Raw genomic sequence first — 23,125 nt, 5'->3', positions numbered from 1 at the left:
AAATAATGTCAAGAATATATTCATCCTTCTTTGACCTGGTCCATGCCAGTGGTTGCTCTAGATTAACTAAAGAGGTGACTTTAAATTGAAGTTAAATCGGTTCATCATTGTATGTTGTTTGCTTCAGTTTAAACCTGGCTGATGGTGATTTGGCCTGGTCCGAGCTACCATCACGTGTACACAGGTTTGAGCATCAGGGGTTTGCACCGGTTTCACTCGCTTGCTTTTGGAACCAGCGCAGCGGGTGTACATGGTTAAGCCATCGGATGCAAACGGTTGGAAGAGGGTCCAGTGCCTTCGGCACATGAAAGACTTTGATTTCCGCAAGGAGTGTGCTTTGTGGGATGGTCAATGAGAGATGGACTCCAGGTGGCCGTGGGTCCCTGCCTTGTGGCCAGGCCTTTGCAGGGGTGCCGAATGATTGAGAAGTTGGTTCACTTTGGCCTTGCTTCCAATATGTATCCAACCTGCCTCTGAGCCCAGAGTAACTAGCTCTGTGGCACTGAGCAAAGAACCAAAGAGCGGGGGGGAGGTAGCCAAGTTAGGGTATGTCTACACTGCAAGTCTATTTCGGGATCCAGAAATAACTACCCTGCGTCTTTTGAACGTGTTGCAAACGCTATTGCGTAATATAGCAGACCTGCTATTTCAGCATCCCTGAAACCTCATTCCACGGGGGATAAGGGATGTCTTGTAATCATATAATCATAGAACACTAGAACTGGAAGGGACCTTGAGAGGTCATCGAGTCCAGTCCCCTGCCCTCATGGCAGGACCCAGCACTGTCTAGACTGTCCCTGACAGGTGTCTGTCTAACCTGCTCTTCAATATCTCCAGAGATGGAGATTCCACAACCTCCCCAGGCAACTTATTCAAGTGTTTAACCACCCTGACAGGTAGGAAGTTTTTTCTAATGTTCAACCTAAACCTCCCTTGCTGCAGTTTAAGCCCATTGCTTCTTGTCAAAATAGTGTGTTATTTTGAAATTTGGCACTGTGTAGATGTGCCAATTTTCAAAATAGCCTATTTTGAAATAGAATTGAAACAAGAGACGCAATTTGCGTAGTGCAAATTGTGTCTCTTATTTCGAGCTAAGGGTCCAGTGTAGATGTAACTTTAAAAACAACTTGTAAAAAAACCACCAACAAGCAGTCCTGTGGCAACTTTAGGCTACGTCCAGACGGCATCCCTCTGTCGGCAGAGAGATGCAAATAAAGCACTTTGAAAGTGCAAATGAGCCCGGGATTTAAATATCCCGGGCTTCATTTGCATACTCACGTCCCGGCGCTGTGCCGATCACGCGCCATTTTGAAAGTGAAAGTGCAGTCTAGCCGCGGTTCTGCTGACAGTGGGGAGCTTTTTCGACATCCTATACTCTTCAAAAAATGGATTTTTTCTGAAGGAATGCTTTACATTTCTGTACTGTGCTGAAAATTCTTTCCCCCCGGGTTTATAGAACATTAATTTGTATTTTGTATTTTGCTATTTTTTTTTGTTTGTTTTAAATGAGGAGTATAGGATCTGTTGAAAACCCTCCCCACTGTTGGCAGAACCGCGGCTAGACTGCACTTTCATTTTCGAAATGGTGCATGACTGGCACTGCGCTGGGATGTGAGTATGCAAATGAAGCCCGGGATATTTAAATCCCGGGCTCATTTGCACTTTCGAAGTGCTTTATTTGCATCTCTCTGCCGACAGAGGGATGCCGTCTGGACGTAGCCTTAGAGACTAACAAAAATATAGAGAGAATCATGAGCTTTCGTGGGCAAAACCCACTTCTTCAGATGAAACGATCTTGAGTGGGAAAAGGTGTGGGGGAGAGAGGGCTCAGAATAAGAATGGAGAAAGGAAAGAAAAAAATCCCTGTCAATTGTAGTCCCAGTGCTAATGAGGCTAATTGAGTGAGCTGGAAACGGCCTATCCTTAGCTTTTGCTGTCAATGGGATGTTGAATGTAAAGAAAGCTGGTGTCACCCAGTTCTCAAACCAAGTGAAAAGGTGTCAACTTTTCATATGAAAGTCAATTCTGCACACACGCTGTCTGTAGTTGGCTGGTGAAATTCCTTTGTAGAAGGATGGCTACGTTTGAGTGCATGATTGAGTGCCCAGGCAGGTTACAATGTTCCCCTCCAGGTTTGTGTGTTCCCATTTCTGATGGCTGATTTGTGTCCATTTATCCATTGGTGCAGAGACTGTCCGGTGTCCAATATCCCTGGCATTGCTGGCACGTGATGGCATGTATCACATTGGAGGATGTGCAGTTGGATGAGCCCTTGGTGGGGTCCTATGATGGTGTTGCTTGGGTAGATGTGTGGACAGAGTTGGCAACGGGTTTTATTGTGGGGTAGGTTCCTGGGTGTGTCTGCGGTGTGATGTGGGTACTATCTGTGACTCTCTGCGGCGGCTTTGGGGTCTCTTATTCCTGGCTTATAGCCCTTTACTCTGCTGTCATTCCCACCCATGCAAAAGGGGTGTAAAGTGCATTGAAAGTCAAAACACATCACTCAAAAATACGTCCTGCAAGGCAGCATTTTAGACCCCTCGGGCGCTGGTGGAAGTGGCTCTGAGCAAGAAACTCCAGTAGGGCAGGGGCTCTTTCTGTTGACTTGCCTGGGATTTGGGTCCATATTAGGCCCTTTTGTAGACGTTCTGTCCCTGGCTACAAAGGAAAAAGCGCTTGTTTTGCAAAGTGAATTTTGAAATGCTCCAGTTCGTAAACCTGTCCGGCCACCCACATGCAGTAGGCTGTAAAAGGTGGCAAATTCTGATCTGTTTTACAGGGTTTGGTTTCCAGCCTCTTTGGGGCCGAGGTATTTTTTTATGTGCATTTCACCTGCTATAAGAAGTTTCTAAAATAAGATTTTTACAGCTCCAGGTGGTAACCCCATTCCTGCAATCCAGCTCTAAAGAAAAGGCTGCTAATCACGGTTATTACCCACCCCTCTGCCTGTTACCAACTCTTAGGGGATTCCTCTGGAGTTTATTTTTAAGGCGCACAGCTAGGGCACATAAAATAAATCTGAACCACTCTGGTTTATGAAAATTGAACAGAACCTTGAGTTTCTTTGCTCCGGTCCTGTAAATGCCATTCTGTGATTCAGGGCTTAGCAAAACAACGTTTTGGTTTAACATCCCTTCCGAGATGATAGAATCGCATACTTTTTCTGCTTTATAATCAACATTTTATTGCACGTTAAGCAGAGTGATTCATTTAGCTCTTAAGGCTGTTTCTGCTGAGTGATATTTTTATGTCTGTTAGCAGCACATGGAAAGGATCATTTTCCTGTACCAAAATATCCACGGCCTCCCAGGAAAGCACGGGTGAATGGCATAAATTCTTCATCAAGTCAACACAGTGCAGCTTTGAAAGCAGCTTGGCAAATCTTGTGACGGATTTCAGAGTGTAATTAAATGTCTATTGCTTGCTTATCTTGTTGAGCAAAAAATAGCAGCCGCGTTCAGGTGTGCTAATCGACTCTTTGCTAGAGGTGCGGCACTTCAAAAGACCCATCTGGCTTCCTTCTGCAACTGCGGACCATCCCTAACCCAGCAGTCTGCTGCCAGCAGGCATCAAGGGCCTTTTCCTCATCTTATTAACATTGATGGAAGCGTTCCCCAGACCTCATGCCCTGGGTGCATATTCCAAATATAAACGTCCAAGGCCTGTCATGTGCATGAGGTTGGTGTGGCAGGATCGGGCTTGTTGCTTTTGCCCAAGTCGGTCTCCAGAGCAAAGTGGAATGGAATGAAGGCTGCAGCCCCATGATGGAAAGCACCCAGGAAAGAACCCAGGTCGGATTTTGCTTCGTGCAACGCCCTGAACACACAGGGGAAGGATGAAATTCAGCCCTCTGCCAATGAACCCTCCAGCGAGCATGTGTCAGGTTTCTCTTGGGGCCCAGAGGGCAGAGGATGTGAGTTCTGGCCCCAGTGAGGGAGTTCCTCGTGGTTTGAGTTCTGGAAGTTCCTCCTAGGGTTGCCATATGGTTTCAGAAAAAATACCGAACAAAAAACAAAACAAAACAAAAAGGACCCCGAGAGTTGTTAAGCAAGAAAACCCCCAAAACATAACAACCCACTGTGGCCCCTTTAAAAACTATGTGTGAGGCTTTTTGGCACTGACAGGCTGCCAGCGGCCGCCCGCCACCTTGCCTCCCTGCGCCGGGCCAGACAGCTCCCCCGTGGAACTGGTAAGCACTAGGGTTGCCAGGCTGCCTCCGTATTGAGCTGAACAGACCGGGATTTTCGCCTCCTGGCCGGGAAAAAATCAGAAAGTACTGGACATTTTGGGTGTCCGGTATTTTCTGAATTTTTTTACTGGGTAGTAGGCAAAAATAACGGACTGTCTGGGTCAATGTCGGACACCTGGCAACCCTAGTTCCTCCATGGATCCCGGAGGCCAAGATGGCTGCCGGCTAGGCTTGCCAAATGGTTGAACAAAAATACCGAACACCCTCTCCCCCACAAAAAAAAAAAAAAAAAATTCTGGTGAAGGAAAATAAAAGGGGACATTTTAGGTGTCCGGTATTCTCTGAATTTTTTACCGCACAGGAGGCAAAAATACTGGACTGTCCGAGTGAATACCGGACACTTGGCAACCCTACTGCCGGCCCCCAGGCCTCCCTCTTTCAGGGCAGAGGAAAGGTGCCTGGACTGGGCTGGGCTGGGCTCTTATCTGGAGGGGTGTGTCTACCACCTGCCACTGGGGGAAATATTCCGCATCCCCAGCTTTGCAGGTTTTAGCCTGGATGACTCTCTGGTGGAAAATTCACCCGGGGATGCAAGCTCTGTGCCAGTGACGTGTTGCAGTGTGCCAGCCCTTGTTCGATGGATTCTTGTCCTCCATTGGGGAACACAGACTCAGCAGTCAGTGTGTGGGGATCCCCGCAACCTTGGGAGCCGAGCAGCACCCTCGTGTGAGCAGGCAAGGGGCCCACTGGTCTCAGGTAGTGACTTTTAGCTGGCCTGGCCAATTCAGGGTCCACGCTCTGTGTCACGTAAGGGTTCATTAGAAAACGACCACCACACAGGCCATTACTGGGCGTGTGTGGTGTTTGTCCGACGACTCCGTGCAAATCTGAAAGGAATATCCGTTACAAGGAGGAGGGAGAAAAATTGTTTGCCTTGACCTCTGCGGACAGGACAAGAAGCAAGGGGCTTAAACTGCAGCCAGGGAGGTTGAGGCTGGACATTAGGAAAAACTTCCTACCTGTCAGGGTGGTGAAACACTGGAATAAGTTGCCTAGGGAGGTTGTGGAATCCCCATCTCTGGAGATATTTCAGAGCCGGTTGGACAGACGCCTGTCAGGGATGGTCTAGATCAGGGGCGGGCAATATTTTTTGAGGGGGAGCCATTTTACCAATTTTGGTAACAATAGCAAGCTGGCCCCAGAAGGGGCGGGGCCTCAGGCATAAGGGGCGGGGCCTCGGGCATGAGGGGCGGGGCCTCGGGCAGAAAGGGCAGTTCTCTCTAGGCACCGCGTGCCCCTGGCAGGCAGGCAGGCAGACTTCTCAGCAGTTAGTGTGCAGGGATCCCCTCACCCTGGGAGCCTAGCAGCACCCTAGCGTGAGCAGGCAAGGGGCCCTCTTGTCTCGATAGTGATGGTCTCGATTGGCCTGGGGGTTGGGGGCACGGCTGGGTGGGCTGCAGGCCATATCCAATGGCTAGGTGAGCTGGATCTGGCCCGTGGGTCATATCTTGCTCACCCCTGGTCTAGACGGTGCTTGGTCCTGCTGCGAAGGCAGGGGACTGGACTCCGTGATTTCTCGAGGTTCCTTCCAGTCCTAGTATCCTATGAACGCACTTTCGTCTCCCAAGTCCAGGGAGTGGGTCCACAGATTCCTCACAGGCCAGAGCTTCCTGCCAGGTGTCATCCGAGTCAATGAGCAATCACGTGTCGTTCGTTTACATCGCAAAGGGCGGGACCAACTCCATTTGCATCTGAGCAAAGGCCAGCCGCGGAACTTCCTTCCCACACATTCCATGTCTCCTTCCGCATGGCTTGAAGGAACTTTATTTGTGGGGTGGGGGAAGGGGGTAACCTCCGGAGGAATCCATTTTGGAGGTTCACTGGACTATGAAAGAACCAGGCAAAGACTCCCGAGTTATCTGTCCCCTAGGGTTCGTGTGGCGTGTGGTCTAAGTGTGTCCAGGGGGGTTTCTTCAACAGGCACTTCCACCTTTCTCCACATTCGCATTGGGCAGTTTGGCGTTTAAACTGCTGTACTGAGTAACTCGCCAAATATTTGTTGGTGGGGACGGGTGGAGGAACCAATCCGGCTGCCCTTCTGTGAGGAGTGGGAATGAAAAAATAAACTAACAAGGCCCATGCCGACCCTCACACTAAACTCTGCTTTGGTGTGTTGTGCCTTGCCTCTCCCGCCGTTCCTCTCTTGTTTAAATGACAAACCTCAAGAGTTGGCCACTGCCAATTCCTAGGTCAGTGTGTGGCATGGAACCCTTTTGCGTTGCCACTGCAATATAAAAAAAAATGACCTGAACACACTTTGACTTGAGTTCTTCATGATCGGTGACTTCATTGGCTGGAGTCATCTTTACTTGATAGGAGTCTAACGTTAGTCTGGACTCGTTAATTTCACACATCCCTGCAGTTATCAAGCATAAAAAAGAGCAAAGCTCTGAGTTAGGAAACTCATCAAAGAGAAGCTTAATAAGCAATTGGTTTAGAAAAAATTCCCCAGGGTAGGGCATGTGGCTGAGCTTGTTTTCAGTCATGCAGTGTAAAAATTGCTGCCATAAACTGAATCTAAAAAGCATAAAAGTGCACTTCTGGTGGTGCAGGGTTGGTCTACTCCTTCCTAAATATGCCCACTGAGCATTCCTTCAGGGCCGGCCCGAGGTATTCTGGCGCCCCGGGCACGGGCGCGCAGCCCGGGGCTCACCCCTGGGGCGCACAGCGCATGCGCAGCCCAGCTACAGACATTGGTGTGCAGCCTGGGGCCCGCCCCTAGAGTGCACGGTGCAAGCACAGCCCAGTCCGGCCCGGGTGTCGCTGCTGGTGCACGCGCCGGGCCGTGTAGGGCCCTGCGGCCATGGGTGGGGGAGGGCGTTGCTGGCCAGCACCGCGGGGATGTGGCCGGGCCAGTGCTGCAGGAGCCAGGCGCGCGGCGCCTGATGGTAGCTGTAAGGGACGCCGTGCGCCCCTTACAGCTACCATCAGGCGCCCCCCATCGGTTGGCACCCTGGGCAGCTGCCCAGCTCGCCCATGCCTCCGTCCGGCCCTGCTCCTGGCGCCACCCTCTGGAAATCCAAGAAGAAATTTGTGGCATGGATCTGACTGAAAATTGACATTTTCATTCCAATGGAAATTTTGACATTTCCAATGTTTTATTCTGAATTGGAACGAAAAGTCAAAATTCCCTGCTTCACAAAAATGCCTGAAAGAAAAACCATGCTGGATCCCTAAGGACGTTTCATTTTCATTTAGATTTGTAATTGTTTTTTTTCCGATGATCGTTTTTTGTGTTTGGAAATGAGGGTTTAAGCCTTTAAAAGTAGATTGGGTAAGGTTGAACGATGAAATCGATGTCTAGATGCAAAGTCAGTTCGGACAAAAAAAACAACTGTCCCGTTCTCAGAAGGACTTAATAAAATGTTCTGAGCCTGTTTTAAAAACAAACGTTTATTGAAATTGACGTGTGATGTTCTGGGGATGTGTGCTGCTGCAGGAGACGTCTTTCCAGGGCTGTACAACTATGGCCATGAACGCTTATAATCCGTGGAAATTCCTGGCAATTATGAGGCATTAAGGAGAAAGCATGTTCCTGTGGTTAGAGAGCTCACTTGGGGTGCAGTTTCAAGGTCAGTTCCCTGCTCTGTCACAAGCTTCTTATGTGGCCTTGAGAAAGTCATTTAACTTCTTTATACCTCTGTTCCCCGTCTGTATAATGGGGATAATAGCACTGGTCTTCCTTCCAGGGATGTGGCGGGGATCAATACAATTGAGAGGTGCCCAGATACGGCAATGATGGGGAGCACAGAAGTAGTCAAAATTTGCATCCTAGCCAAATTTCAACTTCTTTCACCTGTCTTTGCCGTTTCTTTCTTTTACAGCTTAAGCTGCAGCGAGGAAGGTTTAGGTTGGACATCAGGAAAAACTTCCTACCTGTCAGGGTGGTCAAACAGTGGAATAAATTGCCCAGGGAGGTTGTGGAATCCCCATCACTGGAGATATTTAAGAGCAGGTTAGACAGACATCTATTAGCGATGGTCTGGACGGTGCTTGGTCCTGCCGTGAGGGCAGGGGACTGGACTCGATGACCTCTCGAGGTCCCTTCCAGTTCTAGTGTTCTAGGATTCTATGACTGATCTGCTTTTTTTGTTATTCTCTAAAGTGCTGCTGGTCCCTTCATTGTTTTTAAATTTCCTACAGAGGTTACATAGGCTCCGTTTTCTTTCTATTATTATTTAAGGGCAACGTTATTAGGTTTGTTTTTTTTCCCTTGAGGCAACTCTAAGCCAAAACGTTGTGCTTGCTTATGGAAATAAGCAGGGTAGAAAAGAAATTCCAAAGTGAACTTTTTTCCTATTTTGCTAACGCATCAGGGAACCCTAGTGCGAGAGATTGGTTTTCAAAATGTTACATTTGGCTGCAAAAGTGCCCACTTATTTCTCGGCTGGCTTATGCATTATTAAAATCCATGCCTGGTGGCAATTTTCAAAACCAAAGGACGGGGCTGTGTGTTTTTTTTAATTTAAACAAAATGGATCTTATCTTGGAAATTAAAAAATCTGTTTCAAAGCGCAGTGCTGAATGAGCTAATGGCGCAGGGTGCATAGCCAGCTCGCTGGCCAAGGATGAGTTGAGCCATCTGCATGAGTGCTAATGTAATGTTGCTGTTTGATCTAACCACTAGGCTGCATAGTTTCCATAGTGTTGGGAGGGAGGGGGGAGTAATTCAGACCAAGCCACTGAATTGCTCTGGGGCCTGGGGAAAGTCACTTAATTTCCTCATGGCATGGTCAGACGCGCTATAAGAGTAGAGCAGATCTCTGCTGCACATTTCCCTACATATAGGGTTTCCATTCCTGTTGTTGGCAGCTTCCCAACGTGCAGACGGCCCAGGAGCCAAATGGGCCGTCAGGAATTGGGATCCATTTCTGCTATAGCAGGGAGAGGAAACGTCTCCCCTAATTCTGGAACAGACCAAGCATCAAGGGGTCTGCTTTCTACTTGGGTTAATATTGAAATTATTTTGCAGTCCTGCCGTGTTTGCCATTGGAAGAAATCAAAGTGCTTTCAAAGGTGTAATTAGTCCAACTCCACTGTGAGGGAAAGGATTTATTACAGGCTGAACCTCTCTGGTCCGGCACTCTCTGGTCCAGCAACATCCATGGTCCGCCATGAGTTTAGTGAGCCAGGCGTCCGCTCATCATGGGGGTGGCCAAGTGTCCTGGCTGTCCCATAAAGTTTGTTTCCAGCCACCCGTCCTGGCTCAATGTTCTGGGCTGTTCTTTCATTGACTCCAAATGGTCTCCTAAGAAACCAGCAGGCAGTGGACGGGTTGGTCATGCTGCTAGACGATATTAGCCTCCCGTGGTCTGGCAAAGTCGGCATCCTTCAAGTCCCGAGGATGCCGGAGGAGAGGTTCAACCTGTAAAACCATTTCACCGACAGGGACGCTGAAGCACAGACAGAGCAGTGATTAACCAGGGAGGCGAGGAAAAGAACCCAAGGGCTCCGAATTAGGGATGTAATAGTGTAGTTGATTAACTGATTAACTGCTAAACAAAAGCGTATAGGTTCATGCTATAGACTACATGCATCCCCTCCCCCCCAATAAATTTTTTAGCAGCCCGGCTCAGTCCTGGGACCTTCCCCTGCTGCGGCTCTGCATTGAAAGTGCATTAGGAGCTAAGCGGGCAGCCAGCCCGGCTCAGTTCTGACTCACGCCGGGTCTGGGAGCTCTCCCTCCCCCTCCCCCAGGACAGGGGCTGCTGCCACCCCACACTGCTGCCTCTCTGTGTGTGTGTGGGGGGGGGGTCCCTTGGTTACATCTTCCATGCTCCGTACAGACTATTTCATGCCGGACAAATAGGTTCCTCCCGGTAACCAGTCTCCACAACAATCCCTCCCAGCCCATCCACCCCATCAGACGAACAACGTTCCCTACCTTTGAACCCACAGACTGTCTCCACCGTGGCAAAACGTGCGAACCTGGCCCAAAAAAGGGGGGGTTAGTGAGCTTCCTTAGTGGTAATGTGCCTAGTGGAGAGACCGTTGCACTAGTGTCTGGGTTCTAGGCTGTAAACGCCGCACGCTCCCCCGGCCTTTGCCCTGGTTGGCCTGCTGGCAGGGGAGCGGCAGGGACTCTGCGGGCCGGCTCAGCCCTCCTGGAGGGCCCGATCGGGTCTGCAAAGGCCCTTTTCATAGAATCCTAGAACACTAGGACTGGAAGGGCCCTCGAGAGTCATCGAGTCCAGTCCCCGGCCCTCACGGCAGGACCCAGCACTGTCTAGAGTCGACCACCCCTGAGAGACATTTATCTGACCTGCTCTGAAATCTCTCCAGAGATGGAGACTCCACAACCTCCCTGGGCAATTTATTCCAGTGTTTCACCACCCTGACAGGTAGGGAGTTTTTCCTAATGTCCAACCTAAACCTCCCTTGCTGCAGTTTAAGCCCCTTGCTTCTTGAGGCCAGGAAGAACAAGTTTTCTCCCTCCTCCTTGTGACACCCTTTTAGATCCCTGAAAACCCCTATCATGTCCCCCCTCAGTCTTCTCTTTTCTAAACTAAACAAGCCCAGTTCTTTCAGCCTCCCTTCATGGCTCCTGTTCTCTAGACCTTTCATCATTCTTGTTGCTCTTCTCTGGACCTTCTCCAATTTCTCCACCTCTTTCTTGAAATGTGGTGCCCAGAACTGGACACATTTTTGCCCACCGTTGAGCTAGACTTTACTACAAGGGTGGGTAAAATCACACCCGGGGGCCGGATTCGGCCCACCAAGCATTTCTCTCTGGTCCGCCCAGCTGATTAGCAGAGGTGCAGACTTCCAGCCGTCCGCCTGTGTTCAGCTCCCCCTCCCCACACTTTGCTTCATCCTGCAGCTGAGCTGCTTGCAGGTTTCTCCTGCTAGCTGTGCAGAGTGGGGGCTGTGCGGGATCGGGGGAACCAGCTTGTCCCCTTGCCCCTGTCTCTGCAGAGCAGGGATCGGCGAGAGGGAGACACAGCAGGGCTGCTCAGGCCTGAGGTATGGACGGGGAGCGACTCGGAGGAGCGCCTGTCTTAGGGGGCAGGGCCCTGTTTGTAAGATTTCAGTGCTCGGGCGCTGCTCGCTCTCTTACACACAGCGCCCCCCCCCACTCACTTCTGCAGAACAGGGGCAGGCAGTTAGCCACGTCTTAAAGAGACAGTGCGTGGCTGCTCTCAGAAACTCAGCAGCAGCCACACACACACTCTGTGTCAGTGTCGCACACGCACCCACTCTACGCCACACAGTCGCTGTGCTTTGCGCGCACAGGCACTGTCCCACACCCAGTCTGTATCACAAAGTCTGCCTCTCAAACACTCTCTCTGCAGCCCCCCAATCCACCCCGTCCGACCGCGGTCCTGCCTCTTCCACCAGGCCTCGGGTCGGCCCCTGGCCACATACCAAAATTCACAGAGAGTCCCCCCTGCAAAAGTTATTGCCCACCTCTACCTGTGGGCCGACATGTTTCCAAGGGCCAGGCTTGTTCGTCCGATTCAGCAAAACCAACGAGTCCAACAGCACCTCACAGGCTAACCGATTTAGGCCCAAGTAAACATGTTAGTCCTTAGGTACCACAGGCCTGCTCGTTATTAATTAGTGTGTGTGTTTCAGTGAAAAAGTGCCCAGCTGAGATGCGGAGGGATAGGACATTTTCAAAAGTATTTAGCAAATACTCGTAGGGTTGCCAGATGGTTTAAAAAAAAAAATACCGGACAAAAATTTGATACAAATTTGTCAAGCAAAACCAAAAACTGACCGAAAATTTGTCAAGCAAAAAAACCCCCCAAAAGCTCCAGGAAATAACCAAGGAGACCGGCGACAAAATGCGGCCGTGGCCCCTTTAATTGCTGCACGTCCCAAGCAGGCTTCCATCGGGCGCCGAGCCAGGCCCAGGAAAAGCAGAAAAACGTCCTTAATTAGAAAATACCAGACATGGATATGGTTGGTATTTTCTCAATTTGTTTACCGGACACAAAGTCCAAATACCGGACTGTCCGGTTCAATACAGGACACCTGGCAACCCTACTAACAGCGGCTTTCCCAGAGGGATGGGCCCGTCTGTTCTCGGATTGCTGCTCGTGGGTGGGGTAGCAGGGAGCCACAGAGGGCAGGAAAGTGCCCGGCTCTGTAAAGGGCCACGTCGGGGGTTGCAAAGAGGAGACAAGCGAGGAGCACTTTTGACTTGCTGAATCAGCCTTTTGATTACGGCAGTGAATGCCTAAAGCCCAGAGCTGTTAGCCATATTTTGGCCAACATCAGGGTTTGAACCGGAGCTGATGTCTACAGCTTAGACGGAAGAGACAGGCTCTGGAGCAGGCTCACACCCTCTCCAGCAGGGTTGGGTACTCCAGATTTTGGCCCTGTTTTTCTCTGGAGGGAGTGCAGGGTCTGGGTGTGGAAGGGAGCTCAGGATGGGGGGCAGGAAGGGGCGTGGGAGCTGAGAGGGAGTTTGGGTGAAGGAGGGGGTTGTAACCTGAGGCAGGGGGTTGGGGTGCAGGGTCTGGGATGGGGTATGGGTGCAGGAGAGGATTCTGGTCTGCGGGAGGGATATAGGAGGAGGTGCAAGGTCTGGGAGGGAGTTGTGTCCTTGGGCAGAAGGGGTGCAGATGGTTTGGGTGGTGACCTGGGGCAGGGAATTGGGGTGCAGCAGGGTGCAGGATCAGGGTTCAAATGGGTGTTTGTTTCCAAATTCCCTTTGAGGTTATTAACTCCCCCTCCCCCCAGGAAATGTTTGAAAACGGATAAAACCCAAAAGAAACATTTTTGATTTTTTTCACAACAAATCATTTCATTTGGACATTCCCCCGCCTCCCCCGCTGTGTTGGTTTTTGGAGGCGTTTCAGCAATGACAGCCCAGTGAAAAGAGCTTGATTTTCACAGCTCTCCTGGGCCCGGCACATTCATGGTGCTATATAAAGTGACCACAGGCCCTGGGAATTCTCCCGCGAATAGCAAACGCTTCCATTCCAATGTACTTCCGAAGCGTGCCTCCAAAGCAGCCAGCATCAAAGCGGCGCACGTATTGTATTTAGCAGATGTAACACAATGTGCTGGATCGAAACCAAACTGCCGTCATAAAGTCATTCAACGTATTTGGATTGTTCCTGGAAAGCCAGAACTTACGACGAGCAAACACCCCTGGACCTTCTGCTGCCACTTCCGCTTCCGTTGCCTGGCGGCAGCCCAACAACACAACACATCAGGAGTTTGTAGAAGCGGGTGGCAATGGATTTTCCTTCGAGCCAATTCGATGGAGGCTACCGCAAGAGAGGGTCGGGTTAAATGATTTGTCCAAGCGAAAGCAAATCCATTCCCAGTGGCAATCCCCCATGCAGCAGGGAGTGCATGTGACGGAAGGCATGGAATTTTAAATTCAAGCGAGGGAGGAATGTAAGGAATTACGTTACAGAGCTGCTCAAACAGGGAAGGAATTGTGATAATGTGCAATCTAGTGTGTTAGGCACTGGACACGGAATCAGCTGATGTGCATTTGATTTTGACTTTGCTACTGACTTGCTGGGCAACCTTGGTCCACTTTCTTCATCTTTCTGCACTTGGTTGCCTTCCCACTGTCTGTACTGATGTAGGCTGTAAACTCTGCAGGGTGTGTGGACTGTCTCACACTAGGTATGGCACAGTGGGACTCAGCCCTTGGTCAGGGCAGGTAATAAAGGTACGTGCATGTACACGCATGTCCAATTTGGACTTTTTTCTGTTCAGGAATCATCTTTGGTGAGAGATGGATATTCACGGCTCTGTTGCTGTCTATTGTTCATGAATAGGCTCTCCTAACATAGTTGGATTTATCTTGCAAACAGTTGAAATTGATAACTCTGGTATTTTAATGTTTGGAAACCAGGGTTCCTAGGTGCATGATTAGCCACTTGGCAATTCCCTGTTCTGTTCATTCCCAGTGAAACACCTGGCATTGGCCGCTGTCCAAAGACAGGACGCTGGAGTGGATGGACCTTTGGTCTGACCCAGTCTGGCCGTTTTTATGTTCGCAATATCAATGTTTATTTTAAGCATTTTTTATTTTTATCTAAATTGATAACATTTAAAATAATTTTCACACTTGTGAGAAATAGGAGGGTTAACCTCAAAGGAGGGAGGGTGTCCGACAATCATTTAATGAGAGTAGATGTGGAGATTCAAAAAACCTTATAGCTGTTAAGCCACCTAGTAACCATTGTCAGTATCACACGTCACAACAATCAAAGTAAATATTTTTAACTCAAACCCTATACGCTCTGATGCAGCACTTTTCTTAGTTTGCGTATGTGTGTACATTTTTATCATTATCGATGGAAATATCTTTCTGTCAGTTCTGTCGGTGAAATCGACGTTTGCCGACATTTGCCACATAAAAGTCTCATCTTTCCACACCTATATATAAAGGGATCCTGCAGAATAACTGGCCACAGCGCTGACACAAACAGCAATTCCTCAAAAGAACGATAGCTAGGAGCAGCCGCTCGTAAATGCACTGCTCACGGTCCCAATTCAGCGGCAAATCATTTCGGATGAGCTCCCTGCTATAGACGGAGCAGTCAGAGTCAGATTTTTAAAAAGCACACAATATGTTCTAATTGCTCAGGCTCTCTCATTCCGTAGCTTCTTTCCTTTATTTGATTCCCCGCTTTGTAATCGTCCCGGTGTGTTCGCTTGAGCGGCGGAGACATTTTGGAGGATGTTCTGCTGACCATGTATGTCTTACAGAACAGCTGTTGGCAAAGGGGTGCCTTTTGGATACTGGCGGCTAATGCACCATAGACATTGAACCATTTCTCTTTTTTTCATGTTGCTTTTAAAGCTGTTTAGAAGATTCCATTTGCATTAGATCCTTTTAATTTGGGGAGGAGACCAAACCACCACTTCTAATAACGCTAATTGGGGAGGTCTGTGGTTTGACCCCATTGCACGAGGTGTAACATTCAAGGGAAGAGTTTTGGATCAGACTACCACGTCTACACACGGCGAGTTAATTCGGGCTACCGGCATTTTAAAATGGCGACCGGCTGCGAATATGCTAATCAAGATATTTAAATCCCACGCTTCATTAGTAACTTTGGTATGCTTCATTTGCCTCCCTAGTTTGAACTAGAGGGCAAGTGTAGACATACCCAAAGTCTGGCCGCCATTTCAACCCTTCCTCGACGGCTCTGCTGCGCATGCCCATGCTGGCACACTTAGTATCCCCAGCAATGATGACTTCGGTGTTGTGGGTATGAACTGGAGGTAGCTCCTGTCACATGAAAGTCATATGTGGGTCCTGCAGCTTAGCAGGCGTAGAATGGAAGTTTCCATCCCTGTTGTACCCAGCTTAGCAGAGTGTGGGACTCTGCAAGCCCAAAAAGTAACTGGGCTTTATCAGCTTTAAGCCATGCCTCGAGCTGGGAAACTACGGAGCAGTAAACAAGTTTGACCTTGGTCTCAGCTCATGAAAGTGATAAGAATGGCGTTGAGCCAGGTACGTGCACACCCGGTAAACAACTGTAGTATAACTAGTGTAGGGCCTCTCATGTCCAGTGAGGGTATGTCTACACTACCCCACTAGTTCGAACTAGCGGGGTAATGTATGCATACCGAACTTGCTAATGAAGCCCGGGATTTGAATTTCCCGGGCTTCATTAGCATAAAGCCGGCGCCGCCATTTTTAAAAGCCAGCTAGTGCGAACCCCGTGCCGCGCGGCTACACGCGGCACGGGCTAGCCATTCCGAACTATCTGTACACCTCGTTCCACGTTCCTCGTTCCACGAGGTGTACAGATAGTTCGGAATGGCTAGCTAGCTACACGCGGCACGGGGTTCGCACTAGCCGGCTTTTAAAAATGGCGGCGCCGGCTTTATGCTAATGAAGCCCGGGAAATTCAAATCCCAGGCTTCATTAGCAAATTCGGTATGCATACATTACCCCGCTAGTTCGAACTAGCGGGGTAGTGTAGACATACCCAGAGTCTCAACAGGGAACTAGACCTCGAAGGGTGTCCTGAATTCCTCTAGCTGGAGCCACGTCCACTGCGGCCAAGTGCGAGGTAACCGGAATGGGACTTCCCACAGATTAAACGGGCGTAAGCATTTTCAAGTGCTTGTTACTCTTATATGCATTGCTTTGCGTATGCTGATTGTTGTATTCCTTTGCAGTAGCTGTGTAACCATCTGGCAGTATTAAGCATGTAATAGTAGTGAGGTAGTGAGATTAATAAAAGCAACTATCTATCCCTAATCGACTCTGTCTTGAAGCGAATCCACAACTCTGTTGGGCCCTGACCCTGAGACTTGACAGCTCCCACTACTCAAGAGAGGGCACATCCAGCCATGAGCTGGCAACATCGTTGGTTGTGATTGTTATTGATTTCTGGCAGAGCCCACAATACGCCACGTACTGTACAAAAAGACGGGCAGGCCTGCTCATTGCTGACCCATTTTGGAATCCCACCTCGCTAACTAGAAGACAGTCTCGATGTCGTATACTCATCATCCTTTGTCATGTTGGTCACTCTACTGTCAGTCTGGAGTTGCTCCTCAAAACAGCTCCAGATCTTATACCCAGGTTGTTGACATGATTCTGGGCTGCATTAACAGGTGTGTTGTGAGCAAGACACGAGACGTCATTCTTCCGCTCTGCTCTGCGCTGGTTAGGCCCCCGTTGGAGTCTTGTGTCCAGTTCTGGGCACCGCATTTCAAGAAGGATGTTGAGAAATTGGAGAGGGTCCAGAGAAGAGCAACAAGAATGATGGAAGGTCTAGAGAACATGAGCTATGAGGGAAGACTGAAAGAACTGGGCTTGTTTAGTTTGGAAAAGAGAAGATTGAAGGGGGACATGATAGCGGTTATCTAAAAGGGTGTCATAGGGAATGTCCACACTACCCCCCTAGTTCGAATTAGGGAGGCTAATGTAGGCATTCGAAGTTGGACTTCATTCGAAGGACTTAGTTCGAATTAACGTTTAACTGCCGCGTGTTAGTTAGTTTGGACTAAGGAGATTTAAAAATGGCGCCCGGACGGGAAGATGCAAATAAAGCCCGAGATATTTAAATCCTAGGCTACATTTGCAACTTCGAATGCCTACTTTAGCCTCCCTAGTTCGAACTAGGGGGCTAGTGTAGACAGACCCATAAGGAGGAGGGAGATAATTTGTTCATCTTGGCCTCTGAGGATAGAACAAGAAGCAATGGGCTTAAACTGCAGCACGGGAGGTTTAGGTTGGCCATTAGGAAAAACTTCCTACCTGTCAGGGTGGTCAAACACTGGAATAAATTGCTTAGGGAGGTTGTGGAATCTCCATCTCTGGAGATACTTAAGAGTAGGTTAGATAAATGTCTATCAGGGATGGTCTAGACAGTATTTGGTCCTGCCATGAGGGCAGGGGACTAGACTCGATGACCTCTCGAGGTCCCTTCCAGTCCTAGTATTCTATCATTCTATGATAAGGACTTTATGTTAAGTTCAGGAGAACACAAGTAATGAGATTGTCCTACTGCACTTTGCATCTTGTCCACACTAGTACAGAGGAAAGCCAGTTCCTGCTCTGGCTTGCACCCCATGACACCCCATCGTTGTCAATAGGGTTGCCCTCGGTCAGCCTGTCTGTACTGCAGTAGCCTCTAGGAGCCCACCACAAGGACTCCATGGGGCTAGGCACCATATAGGACAAAAAGTCCTTGTCCAAGTCTAGACATGCCACAGGTGGACAAAACACGACAATGGGAACAAATCAGGGGTGTCTGTTGGAGAAAGAGGTAACAAAAGAAAGAGGGTACGTCTACACTAGCCCCCTAGTTCGAACTAGGGAAGCTAATGAGGGCGACTGAAATTGCTAATGAAGCAAGGGATTTAAATATCCCGTGCTTGATTAGCATATTCCCAGCCGGTCACCATTTTTGGAAACTGACTAGCCTAAAGTAATCGCCCGCGTCTACATGCGGCAGAGAAGCGGGATTCCTAGATAAACCCCTTAGTTCGAATTAACTGTTAAACTTCATTCCACGAGGAGTAACAGTCAATTTGAACTAAGGGGTTTATCTTGAGATCGTGCTTCTCTGCTGCATGTAGACGCGAGCAGTTACTTTGGGCTAGTCAGTTTCCAAAATGGTGACTGGCCGGGAATATGCTAATCGAGTGCGGGATATTTAAATCCCGCGCTTCATTAGCAATTTTGGTCGCCCTCATTAGCCTCCCTACATCGAACTAGGGGGCTAGTGTAGACGGACCCAGAGAGTTCAGCAGAAAACCAGAAGCCACAACTCTCGTGAGGGCCTGACGGGAGTGGCTCGTCGGCCTCACAACACAATAGGGCTTGGGAAGGGATTGAAAAGAGTTTTGATGAGGGATTTTCCTAGCCATTGGGCCTGGCGCATGCAGGTTGGCGACTTGATATTATCAGTTTGTATTTCCAGTGGTGCCCGTCCTGGTAGCCGTTACTTGGTCAAAAGCTAGACGGAGGCACTTTGAGTCGTAACCATTCTCCTTTCCTTTCTGCAGGAACCTGATGCCGCGGACCCTGGAGGGTCAAATCACAATGGAAAAGACCCCGAGTTACTTTGTGACCAAGGAGGCCCCGAAGCGTATTTACAACATGTCCAGGGACACCAAGCTGATCGTGGTGGTGAGGAACCCGGTCACCAGGGCCATCTCGGACTACACACAGACACTGTCCAAAAACCCCACCCTGCCCAGCTTCCAGGCCCTGGCCTTCAAGAACGTCAGCACGGGTCTCATTGACACCAGCTGGAGCGCGGTGCGGATCGGCATCTACGCCAAGCATTTGGACAACTGGCTGCAGTATTTCCCCCTCTCGAGATTCCTCTTTGTCAGCGGGGAGAGACTGGTGAGCGACCCGGCGGGGGAGATGGGCCGGGTGCAAGACTTTCTGGGTCTCCAGAGACTTGTGACGGAGACGCACTTCTATTTCAACGAGACCAAGGGCTTTCCCTGCCTGAAGAAGCCGGAAGGCAGCGGCCGGCCTCGCTGCTTGGGGAAGTCCAAAGGGCGGCCTCATCCAAAAATCCACCCGCAGGTGATCCAGCGCTTGCAGGAGTTTTACAGACCCTTCAACATGAAGTTCTATCAGATGACCGGGCAGGATTTTGGGTGGGACTGAAATCTCCCCGGGCCGTTGGCTTTCTATGCGACGGTGGGGAGAGAGGGCAGCTAATCCCCTGGACGGTCCGGCGGGGCCTTTTGCACGTTGGGTGCCAAGTTACCCAGGGACGCTAGCATAGGAGTATCCCAGGCAAACTTCTGAAAGACTTTCCCTGTGTTCTAATTTATATCGGACCCGTTCCTGGCGAGAAACGTACAGTTCCTGAGCAGGGAGAAATATTTAAGAAAGAAAAACCAAGCCAAACAAACAAACAAAAACCCGACCCCAGAGCATATGAAATATTCTTCCATATCAGTCTTGCTGGTCTATATTAACCAGGACGGTTTTCCCATGGGGAGGGGGAGAGTGTGTGTGTGCCTGGGTGGGTGTGTGTAGTGACAAAGAGTCACAATAAAGCTTTGCAAACCCGAGCTGGCCTCCGAATGCTGCTCCTTCGCTGACCCTGCAGAGAAGGCTGGAACATTCACGACCAGCCTCCCCGGGCCTTTTCACTAGCAGAGGAATGGGACCCAGTCACCCAGCTGTGTGTGGTTACTGGCGGCCTTTCTTGCAAGGAGACGCCAGGAAAATAACAACGGCAGCCGGGTTCGAAGCTGCGTTTCAGCGATGTAGCTTCCAAGGGGCTTGACTGATTTTAACCCAGCTCGGCATCTCTCACCAGATATTCAAACCCAAGTGACATAGGGTAATAACGTGCTGTCATCGAATCATAGAATCCCAGGCTGGAAGAGACCTCAAGAGGTCATCAAGTCCTGCCCCCTGCCCAAAGCAGGACCAATCTTATGGGCCTGATGTTACTCCTGCCTTGGGAGCCGATGGGATTTTGGCCATTGACTGGCTATAGCACGCCCCAGATTTTTAAAAAAATGTATTTCCCTATTACTTTTTATGCTGTTTGTTTTTCCTTTTGTGCATCACTCAGTTGGGGCTGTACACTGTGGCCTAGCTCAGCGGTGGACAATAGCTGGCCCATGGGCCGGATGTGGTTCGCCAGGGTTAGCCCGTGGCAGGCTACTGACGCTTGATTTCCCTGCGCCTCCGCAGCTACAGCCTCTTGCAGCTCCCAGTCGCTGTGGATCGCTGTTCCCGGCCAATGGGAGTGGGGGAAAGTGGTGTCCCGGACTGGGCCGTATCCCACAGCTCCTGTTAGCCAGGAACGACGAATTCTGTGGCTATACCTGCTGAGAGGCAGGTAAATAAAGCGCCGGTGCCCTGCCAGGGGCGGCCTGTGAGCCTAGGCAGTTGCCTAGGGTGCCGGCGGCCAGGGCACCCGATGATGACGTCACAGGGCGCCCGATGATGACGTCACGGCCATTGATGGCCATGCAGGCGGGGGCGCTGATCGTGCCTTCCGCCTGGGGCACCAGCTGCCGCAGCCGACCTCAGGCTGCTCCTGCCAGGGGCTAACTCTGGTGAACTGCATCTGACTTATTGCCCAACTCTGCCCTCGATCCTCAAAAGTATTTAGTCACCTGACTCCCCTCCACATGCCTTTGAGGCACCAGGCCTTTGTTTCTAGTCGGTTTCACTTTCCAATTTTTTGTGCCTACTCCCAGCAAGTTTGTTTTTTAGTTTTCCAAGCTTCAAGCTGCTGTGGGCGTTGTCCTCTTCCCAAAGCTCTTTTTTTTTTTTTAAATTAAATTGGCCAATAAATAAAATAAAACATTGTGTGTGTAAGAATTTTGTAAAAGCCCTTTTTAAAAAGACGATCTGAATCTCAGACGTAAGTTACATTTGGTGTCCTTAGAAACTGTTCCTCAGTTTGATCGTTTCTGCCAGATCTTCAGAAAACAGGGCACAATGAATTTCAAAAATAATACCAATGGTCTGTGGATGATTTGTTATTTAAAGGCTTGGTTCTGCCTCCGAGAAGTTGGTGGAAGCTTTGTTGTTGATTTCCGTGAGGGCAGACTTGTGGCTTATATATGCACAGAGTGAGATCTTGGGCCTTTTGGAACTCAACTGGTCAGGATTTTATCCACAGTTCTTTTCTGGGTTAACTGTTTGCATTAGAAATTCTATTCTGCTGTAGTTCCAGGGACATACAATATTGACAACTCTGGGCAAACATTTCCCATTCTTAATTGTAACAAAAGTTGCAGGTTTACAAATGGTTATAAAAACTTACAAGGCCAGGTGATAAATTCTGCTTGTCGGCTCTTTTCCCTGCGATAATTCATGAGAATAAAAAGTGACCGATACTTTGTCAGTCCAAATATCATTTGTCTTAGTGAGTGGTCAAGTAGCATACAATGAAGTTAGACAAAAGAAGTCTACATTGGCAAAGTTTGAACTAAAAGGAAATATTAATTCTGCCCCTAAAAAGCAAAGCACTTAACCATACAGTCAGCTTTAAAGTGGTCCTTATATCTAATTGACCTCAATGGAAGTTAAGCACCTGCTTAAAGCTAAGAAGGTACTTAAATGCTTTGTTGAATTGGGGGCATTAACAGCTGAGTCAAAACACTCATTGAATAGAGTGGGACCATTCATGGCTTAAACCTTACATGTGCAAGTCCCTTGAAGGATTGGAGTCCTTCATGTCACTTGGATTCCCGTTTTGCAGCTGGCTCTGCATTTCACAGGTTGATTTTTATTGCCGTGAGTTTCCTTTCTGAGACTGGGCAGCCACTGGCATTTCATGATGCCTCTGATCGGACAGCGAGTCCTGAGAATGGTATAGTGTTCCAGATTTAAAATGGTCTGAAAGAATAAAAACAATTGGTGGTAGTTGTCGTGGTTGCATTGTATAGCACATGTAACACAAAGTTGGAGGCCTCCGAAAGTAAGGACAAAAATTCCGCCTCCCTCGACACAATTATGCCCAAGAACATGTAGCAAAAAAAGCCAGACCCTTAGCCCAATGGCTATCACTAGGTGTTCAGGATTGCAGCCAAAAAGGGCAGTCACAGGAGGCTGGTGGAATGTGTTTCAAGTTTTTTGATCATTAAAGAGGGTCAAAACCCCGCATTTTGTTAGCCTTTCATAATCTTGTTAGTGCCTTGTGTTTGTCGTTTTAATTAGCTCATTACCCATTTTTGGAGGGCCCCCAGGCCCTGCACGGTTTTGTACGGTGTGCTAGATCCATTTCATTTCAGTAAAAAGGTACTCTCAGTGCTGGCTGTCCTGTATGCCGTAGAATTGACCTCCGTTTCGGTGGTCACAAACCATTGGTCGCAGACCATCCCGGCTGCATTGTTAAACAGAACTTAAACTCTTTTAGAGAGCCAGTGTTTTCCTAGATAAATATAAAGTAAGCAAAAAGACTTTGCCCTGTCCAGCATTTGGGATTGATTTTACAGCTGATGTTTTCCCTGGGGTGTTTCTAGTCAGTTTGCAATACAAGTCTGTTAACATTTCCCCAATTTCTTTGCATTTTCTACAACAAGAGGCTTCCTCTTTATTCTTCATCCACTTCATCGTGGCATTTATTTTGGATGGGTGGAGCTTAAAGCATATTCGTCTGTTTCAGAGAGGAGGCGGATCTGTTTACTGCTGCAACAAACGATGCACAAAATGAAGGGACTGAGTCAGACCTGAGCCGAACGCAAACAGCTCAGCTGTTCATATAGTGAGCGAGAAACCTGAATGCGTTTTGGTGTACCTTAGAAACAGACAGGCTTTCTAATTTGCATCGGCTTTGCCCTGCCTCAATGCCTCGGTTTCTAAAACCAGCAGAGCTGTGTTGTACCTAGGTGAAGCAAAATGCAGGACTATGTAGCACTTTAAAGACTAACAAGATGGTTTATTAGATGATGAGCTGATAATTGGGGAAGCTATCTTTGTAATGGGTAAGGTAGTTGGTG

General features: G+C 49.0%; 1 protein-coding gene across 2 annotated transcripts in view; it reads left to right on the top strand.

Moving 5' to 3' along the window:
* HS3ST6 (heparan sulfate-glucosamine 3-sulfotransferase 6) overlaps positions 1-21,520 on the top strand; it is a 128,275-nt gene extending 106,755 nt beyond the window's left edge. For both annotated transcript variants that reach the window (XM_089769323.1, XM_075899829.2), the window contains one exon: positions 18,698-21,520. In XM_089769323.1, coding sequence (XP_089625449.1) covers positions 18,698-19,316 — 619 coding nt within the window. In that variant the 3' untranslated portion in view covers positions 19,317-21,520. The remainder of the gene's footprint in view (positions 1-18,697) is intronic.
* The last annotated feature ends 1,605 nt before the right edge of the window (positions 21,521-23,125 follow it).

Source organism: Pelodiscus sinensis, chromosome 15, assembly GCF_052426305.1.
Source record: "Pelodiscus sinensis isolate ZL-2025 chromosome 15, ASM5242630v1, whole genome shotgun sequence".
NCBI classification, from domain to species: domain Eukaryota; kingdom Metazoa; phylum Chordata; order Testudines; family Trionychidae; genus Pelodiscus; species Pelodiscus sinensis.
Note: the sequence above shows the minus strand (reverse complement) of the source record. Positions and strands in the feature narration are given on the sequence as shown.